The sequence below is a fragment of the Lissotriton helveticus genome, chromosome 7, assembly GCF_964261635.1.
Source record: "Lissotriton helveticus chromosome 7, aLisHel1.1, whole genome shotgun sequence".
NCBI lineage: Eukaryota > Metazoa > Chordata > Amphibia > Caudata > Salamandridae > Lissotriton > Lissotriton helveticus.
Window position 1 is genome coordinate 1,282,466,151 of NC_136068.1, and position 11,818 is coordinate 1,282,477,968.

At 41.4% G+C, this 11,818-nt stretch overlaps 1 protein-coding gene across 7 annotated transcripts in view; it reads left to right on the forward strand.

Moving 5' to 3' along the window:
- SLC25A19 (solute carrier family 25 member 19) overlaps positions 1–6,157 on the forward strand; it is a 259,092-nt gene extending 252,935 nt beyond the window's left edge. For all 7 annotated transcript variants that reach the window (XM_078654515.1, XM_078654519.1, XM_078654513.1 and 4 more), the window contains 2 exons: positions 4,607–4,737; positions 5,680–6,157. In XM_078654515.1, coding sequence (XP_078510641.1) covers positions 4,607–4,737; positions 5,680–5,874 — 326 coding nt within the window. In that variant the 3' untranslated portion in view covers positions 5,875–6,157. The remainder of the gene's footprint in view (positions 1–4,606; positions 4,738–5,679) is intronic.
- The last annotated feature ends 5,661 nt before the right edge of the window (positions 6,158–11,818 follow it).

Here is an 11,818-nt window from a genome sequence, read left to right on the forward strand (position 1 = left end):
CTGTACATGAAACCTACGGCACCAGTTAAATCGGTAGGGATAATTTTAAGGTAATGAAACGTGGAGCGAGGCACAAGACAGGGTTGCCCTCTATTGCCCTTGTTTTTTGCTCTTGCCCTAGAGCCACTCGCCACCCTGCTTCTGAGAGAGCTCAATGACTGAAGGAATTACGGTCAAGGACACAACACATGTAGTGTCTCTGTACTCAGATGCTCTCTTCTATCTTAGGGCTCCTCAATGCTCACTTCCACCGTTGATGCTCCTACGGGGGGAGTTTGGGAGAGTATCCTGCCTTCGTGTGAACTCCTGTAAGAGCTTAGTATTTCCCCTGGTCGCGTTGGCGATTTGCTTAAAAGACCAACTCTTGATCTGGGATTACTCTAGGAGCTGGATATCTTTAGTTACTTGGGCATCTAGGTTGCGCAGACTGCTGAAAAACAATATGGGACGAGTCATGGAGGGTTTGAACTCCTCCGTTATCCATGGCGGGGTGCAGAAACATTGCAAAGATGATCCTTCTGACATGCAGCTTGTACCACCTCTAGAATTCACTATCCCCTCCAGGGACTTTAGTCCTTAAGCAGCTATGCATCGTTTTGATATGCTTGGTGTGTGCAGAGAGTTGCAACAGAGTGGCACTTGATGTCTTGTTAATGGATCAGGAGTCGGGTGACTTTGGCCTCACAAACTTGAAACTATATTATTAAGTGGTTTGTATACAACATGCAGCCAAGTGGTTAACTGAGAAGGGTAACTGGGAGAAGCGTCTACTGCCGGGAACATACGGGTTGAAAAACACCTCGGTTCTGCTCTTGAGGTATGGCGGGCTGGAATCTATGTCCCCTTATGTGGTATGCTAGACTGCAGCACTTTGGGGGAGAGTTGTTCATTTTTGATCAGACATGCACTTTTTGTCAGAGAATGGACCGTATGGGATTGACAGTGACTCTGTTGTATCGGCGGCATCATGAAGGTGGCAGGGGGGGGAGCTGCCAGGCCCTTGGTGATTTATACCCTGGAGAGCCATATCTTACCTTCAGCAAGCCTGTGAGGCATTTGGTTTGGACCTGGACAATTTCTCCAATACGCTAAACTGGCCAGCACGAGGTGTGAGATTTGGGTGGGATTCCCTCAGACCCCACCCATATCCTCGCTGTCGGATGGTATCCTTCGCTACAGGGAGGGCCCTACCTGATCACATTATTGTACTAAGTCATGAAGTTTGAAAGACTCAAACCTCCATATGAGGCTAGATGCTCATGAGATGCTGATCTGGAAGAACCACTTACTGTCAAAGAATGGGAGGTGGCACGTGAACTGGTCAGAAAGGTATCAGGAAATGGCAGGTTCAATTTAATTTACTTTAATTCTTGCATCACACGTACTTGGCCCCCATAGCACCGAGTAAAATCTATCCTATTACATCTGTGACTTGTCCACGTTGTGGGGAACATGGTGCCTCTTTTGTGCTTATGGGGTGGAACTTGCCAGATGTAAAGACGTACTGGACTATGGTTTGCATGAAAATAAGAGGAGGGCGGGTATTCAGGTGTGGTCCTCTCCTAAACACTGCCCATTGGGCATCATTGACAGTGTGCAAGAGAAACAAATGCATTTTAAGTTTGAACAACTGGCATTGGTATTGGCCAAAAGTTGCATAGCTATAGGTTGGAATGTTGGATGGGTAGCAGATGTCCAAGTATTAAGTAGTGGACACGAGAAACTAGCAAAGCAGGTGACGATTCATATGGTTAGAAAGGATGACTTGGAAACATGGGGTACGATACTGCAACATTTCGCTGAGAATACCGAAGAGGGAGCACAGGAGTCGGGATAGATCTGTATGTAACTCAATTTGCGGGCATTATGGACGCACCTTCCTGTCGAACTGATTGAGGGCGCCTGTGAGATCGTCTGTTTACAGGATGCCTTTGTATGATGCAGTCTCCATTTTACAGTACTGTAGGGGGTGTGCTACACAGCGGAGCACGCAGGATTCTCATGGGAAATGGGGCAAGAGCATGCAATTCGTGTTATAATGTATGTTTTGTTGGAAAATGTTTAAATAAATAGAAATAAATTAAGCATACATTAACTAAATATCTTCTCAAAACGTTCTGACACACAAGAATAGCATATATCTTTAATTTCTTATTTTGATTGTCTATCCTTTGTGTGTGGTTTGAAATTGTGATTGCTTGTCCTAAGAGCTTTAGTCAGGACACACATTATTTCAGAGGGCAACAAACTAATCAGCCCCCTGTTTGGGTCCCCAGCAGATGGGGCAGGGTTACTCAGGAATGGTCAGCTCAGCCTGGAGAGGATCCAGAAGAGCAGCATCTAGCAGGAATCCAGCTATACCCAAGGAAAACCAAAAAGACGTGGAGCCTCCTCCTCTCTGTCCACACATCATCTGCCCCACATCTTTAAGCCACGAGATATGCTACAACAGTGATTTATTTTGCAACTCTGGCAGACTCGGTTCTAAAATCAAAAAAGACAGGAAGGCCTATTCACTCTTTTGCAGGCATTATTCATCCCTAAATGGAACAATCTGGGACTTGCAACAATAATTAGGGACAATCGAAACTCAGCTTGGTTTCTCTAACATTTAAATTTCAACACCTGAACATAGTATGCCTCGGCAACTTTATGAGCAAGATAAAACCAGGAGACCCGTTAGAATGCCTGGTTTTGAGCCGTAATTTTAAAGAAGTATTAGTTGCTACACAATGAAGAATTATGCATGTGCACAACACTTCATTATGCTTCTGCGTCAGCGGACTAGATCTCATTACACAAAGGTCATTCATGCCTTGATTCAAAAAAAAGTCCCAGACAATCATGCTGGATTTATACAACATGAGGGATGTTCTGGAGCAAGTTGGTATCTCTGGTTAAATTATACTTAACTATCAATCACTACTTTCCCTACATGAATATATGTAAGTAGTGTATGAATCATTCTAATGCAGAACATACATATTGCAAATATATGCATGAATCTGACCAATGAGCATGTACTTAGGCCTGTAAAAGAAACATGTCATCTTTATTTTCACCTAGACTTTTGTTGGACAACAGCTCATCTCATTATAGTTTTGTACTACAAAACATTATTCAACATCACCTAAATCCTCACAATGCTGACACTTGATGTGTCATCAATAACTAGAATATATGCTTTTTTTTTTTTAAAGGAAAGAGAACAGTTTATAAAAGCTGAAAATCTGCATACGTTAGTTAAATATGACGTGAAGATACTATTCAGAAATATGTGTCAGAGGGCATGTATGAAAAAATTAAATGTGTCAAAGTAAATCGCAGGTAACGTGAATGTGGCAAAGTAATAACATAGTCCTCACAGAAGAGTTTTAGAAGGTCAAACCGTGTGTATCTTTCTGGTGATGCCTCTAAAATTGTTTCTAATTGTGATTTTTATCTCTCCAAAATAAGTCTTTGTGTGTTATGCTTTCTCCTCTTCACTCATTGTCTTCCTCTTTTTTCCCTTTCTGATCTTTTTCCTACCTGCCCCCATTCCTACCTGCCCTCTGTTCATCCCCACCTACCCTCTGCTATTTCCTGTTTTGACATCCCCTTCTACCTCAGTCCCTTCACTCCATGAACATCATTTAGGGGTGGCTAGTGGTAGCATCTGCTTCTTTTTACATGCTCTTGGCTACCCCTGGCACTGCTCTTGCGACCCCTGTCATATTGGACGAAGGGGAGTGATCCGGAACGGAAACCTAAGATGGCTGTGTTCGCATTCTGCCTTTGTTAAGGAAGTTCATGTGTACACGGAAGTGAGAGTAGTTGAAAACCTTAATCATGCAGAACAAAGGTGAGCAAATTGGAAGGGGGTGAGGCGGCGGAGGAGTAGTATAGTGGGGCGGATATGGAAAAGGACCAGGGACTGTTACAACATGTAAGTGTGAGGAAGTTTAATTAACCCTTCCTTAATTTCACAGTGGGTTTTTGCACTACACATCGGCCTTTATGAAGTCTGAATACATACTTAAACCTTGAAGAATATATGTAGGATGTATTCCACATAGTTTAATGGGCTTAGCGTATTCTTCGCAGACCTCAGTGTAGTATGTAGTTCCAGATTATGTTCAAGTACTTTCCTAGGGCATACTATTTTTACAAGACAAATAAAAAGGGGAAGGACTATATCTTTATGCCCTAAAAAAGCAAAACCTTTTATAGACATTTCTTTTAGTGGCTGTTATAAACACTAAACTATGTTAAAGCCCTCCCACCTACAGGTAAATTCGCGTTATAATTAAATAGTGCATCAAATGCACTATTTATTTATACAGTATTTTTACTAGACAGTATGTCATCAGGTGCAAAGATCCTGTGACTTTACCCTCTGATGTCCTGTGGTGTCATCGTAGGGTCAATGGGTAAGTCATGTTATATCTGCTACCCTGCATTTTGGTGAATAGACATCCATACTTCTCACACTTCTTATCACCTGCCATTTCCCCATCTTTACTCCTGTGCCTTATCTGTATTCCATTCTTGCTTGTCTTTTCCTATCCTCCCATTTGTTTTTCTCTCTTCTCCCATCTAACTGTCTCTAATCCTGTTTTTGGTTCAGGTGGTATAAGGAACCTGGTCTGTGGCAGCTGTGCTGGTGTCCTCAGCAAAACGCTCACTTACCCCTTCGATCTCTTCAAAAAGCGTCTGCAAGTTGGTGGCTTTGAAAAAGCCAGAGCAGCCTTTGGACAGGTGAGCGTCAGAGATCCACTGTGCCAGCTCGGACCTTGCATTGGAGATCAACAGACCAAGTTGCCAAGACCAATACTAATGTTCATGATCCAAAGAACCAGCCTGGTCCGTTTAAGACCTAGTTTCAAAGATGTACTGTTCCATCTCAGGCATACCATCCGAAATCTACATACTGCAGGTCCCCTAGTTTAGATGAAGCATCAGTCCACTTGTCGCAGCTCACATATAATGTCAGTGATTCCCACGCCTAGAGTCAGTTAACCACAGTTGCAAGCTGCTCGGCTCAGATCTAGCACCAGAGCTATATGGGCCCTACCATGGATCAAGGGTCAAGAAGACCAGCTTTTCCTTTTTGCAGTTTATAAATGAATAATCATGTATTTAGTGGTGCTGTGCATTCAGAGTTGGAGTTTTTAGACATGCTGACAAACATGAACATCAGTCGTTGTCTAGGTCATGCTAAAGTAATATGCAGCTCATGTAGCAGGACATTGGTTCTTTTTAGCCTTCATATACTGAATTGATGCTCTACGACCTTTAGATTTAATGAGCGCTATAGAGGATGTCCCTGATGGTGTTGGTAGGGTAAGCTCTAGGAGATACAACAGTTATTAGTAGACAATGTCTCTTTTTGGTGTAGTGTATTACACTAGTTCTATACTATTGGGTGTAGTGTCGGGATGTTTCTATTTCATTACTGCACTGTACCTTGATTTTTAAATTCACAGATGTAACACGTATTGCATCTCTTTAGATTCTACCCATTGGCGCTTTATTCAGAAGGAGAATAATGGTTCATAAGGTTTGAATGTGATATTTTAATATGGGAGAATTGCATAGGTTGGTTGATGTAATTATAATTATGTGGGTCTCATGTTTAATGTGGTATGTTTTGCTATGCGAATGTTGACTAATTGTGGTAGTATCTCCATTTTTCCACAGGTGAGGACCTACCGAGGTCTGCAGGACTGTGCTCTACAAATCTTCCATGAAGAGGGCTTCAAGGGCTATTTCAAAGGCCTGTCTCCTAGCCTGCTTAAGGCTGCTTTTTCCACAGGTTTGACTTTTTTCTGGTATGAGATCTTCTGCAATCTTTTGCACAACGTTAAAGGTCAAGGTGAAGTCAAGCCACGGTAGAGTAAGGCCTTGCTTGAAATAAAAGACTTCGATATGGGTAAAAAAAGGTATCTATTTTCTTTCTGAACACTACCAAATACTTACTCCAATAAGATGGCTGGCCGATGGAGAACATGCCCTGCTCTCTTTGCACTCCTTGAAGGACCCAAATAATGGGATGCTAAACTTAAAAATGCCTGCCATCCATCCGGCATAACTTGCAGGACCCAAGGAGAGTCATGTAAGACTGCGGCTGTGCCGGTTTTCTTTGGGTACAATATTAAAGACCTGAATGTGATGATTGTATAGCGTGGTTGTGTCCATTTTCGTTTTACATAGCACGAAGGACCAGGGCAAACTGACAACGGAGCAGTGCTCTTTCTGCATCTTTTACCCCTCCCCCAAGAGGGTATTCGGACATTGCTGTAGCATGTTTCTTTCAAATATGGTCTTACCTTCAAAACTGAATGATTTAAGTAATGATCTCAGATTTTAGGAGCTTATTGCTTCTAGTGCCTCATGGGCTCAGGTGATTGGCACAGTACTACAGAGCTATTTTCCCACTAAACCAAGATGGGCTTGTGGGACTGGCACAGGGATACCTCTTCTTTTGCCTGGTGTTTTGGCACATGGATGCAGAGAATCTTTAAATATGCCCAGTATAACGTAGTTTTTTGCCTCATGTAATATCAATCGGGTTTAGGAGGAACTGGACCATCTAGGCACTGGGCCAAAATTCGAAATTCAAGTTTAGGTCCGATTCAATCTGAATAACAGTATAACAAAGTTGCATGGTTTCTATACTGTATGGGTTGAGCTCAGTCTTCTCTTCAGCAGAGAGAAAAGAAATGTGATGAAGATAGTACATATTTAAACAAATACAAAGTGATGGAAAGGCAGGTGGCTTTAATTCAAATTGGGACTAAGAAACTGTTTACAGCAAACATCTACTTAAACAGTTTACGAAGCAAAAGAGGCTGTACCAATGACACCAAACCACAGACATCTCTCCAAGTATTCTTTTAGGCAATTTGGTAACACAAGTACTCCTCCTTAACCCAGAAGTCTTATTATTCCCTGCAACAGATACTTGCTTGTCACACACAGAAATCCTTTTATCACTTTCGTCATCATACTTTCCAGCTCTAGCAATCCTTGCCACATTCCACCATTGTCCATGAGAAACTCAAACAGCATTACTTCTCACCTTCATGACTCTAAATGGGTCTCTGAATTTGGAAGATAATGTTAATAAAATGGGATCTTAAATTTGCACCAAATCAACTTCCTTGAATGTAACCTTCCTGACATATTTTTCCCTACACCTCATTTCCCACTGGCACCAATGCAACACTGTGTTTGTCTCTCATCTTCGCATTATCATTTGCTATAGACACATCACAGCCTTGACCCATCACTTCCACCTTCCAAAAAGGACACAGCGAGGCCAGCACTTTCCATCCTCTCATGAGCTCAGACTGTACTTTACCCGTGACAAAATTAGGTGTAGACCTATAAGCTCACACCAGATCTCTGAGGGCAATTTAACAATCTACTCTGGATTTCACTGCGCTCTTGATACACTCCACTAGAACCCTGTTGAATCTTTCAACTTTTCCATTGCCTTGAGGGTGTTACAATGGTGTGCGTAAATGTTAAACCCCAAACTTGCTCAAAAAAATTTTCATGGTGGTGGAAGTGAAATGGACACCGTTGTCTGTTAGAGAATAGACACCTGACGAACTGATCACAAACACCTCAGAATTTGTGTTGGGTTCTTCTACACCACACACCTCCACCCACCTGTAAATATGATCCATCATTACAATAATGTATCTCATATTGAAAGGTAGCACATGAATGGCTCCAAAAAATCAACAGCAATTCTCTGCCACACCTTACCAGGACATAAAACGGGCAAAGCAGTTACCAAATGCTTGTCACCACAACAGCATTGTACACACTTTCTCACTAATCTTCCTACCTTCACATGCACTCCAGGCCACCAGAAATAATTTCTTATTCTATGCGTAGTGGCACTTATACCTAGATGGCCCACATGAGCTGTCTCCATAGTCCTTTGGCAGGAACATCCTGAAGGAATCAACATATCACCTCTTACCAACTATCCTCCTTCCAAGGATAACTCATCCACAACCTTGCTGTAAAATTGCAAGGAATATTTAAAGTCTTTTCCCTTGGCCATCCAAATTTCACAACATTTCAGGACATTGTCTAATATGGCATACTCCCCAAATGGTCTTCATATTGGAACAAATCACCAAATCTTTAACTTTAGCAATGATCCATTCCTCAATCTCTTCTTGTACATCCACCTCGCACAAATCTCAATCAACCGGTAACCGAGCCAGAAAGTCTGCTCTAACATTTTTCCTCCTGCAGTGTGAATCACATTAGAATTGAATTACAGTAATTTTGTAGATTATCTGTCCATGGCTTTCTTAATGTTGTTGCCAAACAAACATTTTCTTACCCAGAGGTATGGCTTAAACTTCTCGACACCCTAAATGCAAACGTTTCTTTTTCTATCACAGGATATCTTGTCTCAAATTCTTTCATTTTCCTGGAAGCAAATTCCATAGTGACTTCTTTGCCGTCCTTTACTTGTGGTAAAACAGCCCCCATACCATACTCACTAGCACCCACTGTAACAAAAACTTCATGTCCTTCCACATAAGGCTGTAGTGTGGTAGCAGAAGTAATACTTTGATGAGATCAAAACTTTTTTGAAATTCCGCAGACCGCTCAAATACCACATTTCTTTTACAATTGCGAAAACACTGAGTCATATCCTCAAAATTCTTTATAAAGGTCTCAATGACCTAAAAAAAGACCTGAGTTGCTCCTTATCTGTAGGATGTGGTACATTCACTATTCCACCAATAATGCTTGGTCAGGGTTTCCCCATTAGATGTCAAAATATGGCCTAGGTACTCAACTTCATTTATTCCAAAGACACATTTGTCTTCTCTGATGGTCACTCCATTGGATTCCAAAGTGAACAACACTCTCTCGACACACTTGTGGGATTATCAAAATGTCTTCTTAAAATATAACTACATTTGAGATGTTCTCGAACATTTTCATCATGACCTTCTGAAACACGGATGTGGCTAAGGCCAGCCCAAACAGCATGCGACAAAACTGGAATGCACTATCAGGAGTGACAAAGGCAGTAAAATGCAAAGATTGTTCATCCAATACCACCTGATGATGCGCCGCTCTGTTTTTTGAAAATCATTTGTACTAACCTACAGTATTAATAAAGTCTTTAATGCATGACAAAAGAACATTTTCTACTTATATAGCATTGTTCAATGATCTAAAGTCAACACAAAGACGCGATTCCCCAGACTTTTTCTTAGCTACCAAAATAGGAGGCAGCCACAAACTGGCATCCACAGGTTAAATTATTTCATCATGCATTTTTTTTTGTAATTGACGATAATTATTTTCTTACACTACGGGGCACACTGCGCAATTGTGTTTAACATGCACAACGTCCTCCTTGACTTTAATCTTGTGAACATATTTTTTTATCCTACCCACCTTGTCTTAAAATACACATTTAAATCTTTCTTTAAAAAGTTTCATCTCAGTAATAGAATTGATAAAGGTAACAGGATGTTTGTGATCATTAATCCAAAGTCAACTTGGTGCCACCAACCCAAAACATTAATGCCTTTATGAGTTACATACACTTTTCTTCTAATTGCTTTGGTTTCAAAACAAATGTCCGCCCAAAAATAACATACTAAATCAATCAATCCTACTACCCCCAGATGCAGTGGTGGTAACATCTGTATGTAACAACCCTTTGTTCAACCAAATCTCATTATATTTCTCAATGGAAATATTTGATGTTCTAGCTGCAGAATACAGTAGTAATGGGATTAGAATGCCGTCAATCAAAATAGTAAGGTACAGGTCACTTAATTTTTTTCATTTCACATACACCAATTGTTTAGTCTTCTAATGAAGATTCTATACTCTTGACAATGACGATAGCTTCAAGTGATGGATGTTTGCATGCCAATAGCCTTTGTTGTATTTTTTTTAGTAACACCTAGATACAATTCTATCATGTATAAGATGAGAAGTAATTTTTTTAAACTTTCAGTAGGCTTTTAGCACTTTCAGAATTTGGATCTACTCCTACTCCCACTGACCACGCTAGGAATCTAGGCATCATTATGGACAACAAGCTGACCATGATGAGTCTGTTCAATTCAGGCTCCTCCTCTTGCTTCATCATCCTCTGCATACTTCGTAAGATATTCAAATGGCTACTCCAAGGCTCATGACGCACCATCACCCAGGCCCTCATTCCCAGCTGACTTGACTACAGCAACGCTTTGTACGCAGGGATCACAGCTCACTTCTTCTGACAACTACAGACAAGAATGCTGCAGCCAGTCTTGTCCTGGATCTCCCTAGCAAACCCACATTACCCCCTACCTTGGGAAACTCCACTGGCTCCCTGTACAGAAAGGATGCAGTTCAAGCTCCTGACCTATGCATAAAAGACCTTACACAACTGTAGACCTGCCTACTTAAACCTCCACCTGATCTTCCATCAGCCCACCACACACCTCCGCTCTGTGTCCCTTTCTCTAACCCTCATCCCCGTATCCAACGTAGCCGATGCGGAGGTTGCTCCTTCTCCTACCTAACAGCTAAGACATGGAACAAGCTACCCTTTCATCTATAGAACTCTCCATATCTTTCACAGTTCCAAATGTCCCTGCAGATCTGGCTATTTGGCTAATCAACTGGACCCTGCCAGCACCTTGATAACCCCACGGCTGACAAGTAGCGCTATTCAAATCTACTGATTGATTGAGCACTACATACACAGAACTGGCTACCACTGAGAGATATACAACTGGACACAGTGGAAACAGTGCAAGGCACCACCTTTAAATAGATTTCTTAAAGAAATGTATTTATTTCAATAGTGCTGGGAAGACCCATCCTTCAGCTATTTATTATTAACAAAAGTTTGAGTGGCTCCAAAAGAACATTATAACCAATTTCAAACTGATTTACTCCATGAGTTAATTAAAAATCGTTTCATAGAAGGCTGGCTCCAAAAGAACATTATAACCAATTTCAAACTGATTTACTCCATGAGTTAATTAAAAATCGTTTCATAGAAGGCTTTGGGTATTAGAAAGAAAATATTGCCGAAAAAAGTATTTGGAGAACAAACTTTGGGAATATTCAAATTAAAGAAGCCCTATTCAGAGCATACACAATACCCAGAGAAATCATTTTCCTAAATAAAACAATCCAGCAGACCCCATGTTTGGGATTTGCGTCCATGAGGGAATTAAAAACACCATCAATTACAACCGTCAATTTGACACAATATCCAAATTGGCAGAGAAAAGAAAACATTATGGATGCTAATTTAAATTATGTGATTCAAAATTGTACATATAACTTAACTAGGTTACATCCTAAAAGCATATCCCTGTGGCCTATTGATACGGATATATACATTTCTTTCCAAAATTCCTGTTCCTTCAGCTAATTGCCCAGCCCCCAGGTATGACAAATATACACATGTGACTACATACAATGTGGTAAACTGTACCAGTGATGGCTAGTACAATCCAGCTTAACGAATGCGAAGGAGCACTTTCCCAAAATTCATGAAAATATGGATTTTAGTGAATTCTTCCTCGCCAGGGAGCCAGGCCGCAAGATGGCTGCATTGCTGTGAGACTCTGTTGGAGGAGGCTCCAGTCTGGCATTTCTTGTACAGAGTGCCCATCCTCGCCAACAACATATTACTGAGGGATGGCCGGGGGTGGGGTTGTGGTGTGACTGTTTTGATACCCACTGATAACTAGCCGTAGAACTGGGTTCCTGGCTAACTGGCAGTGTGAGACCTGTGTGGTTTGATGTGCTGCACTGGCGGCCCAGCCTAGCATGGGGA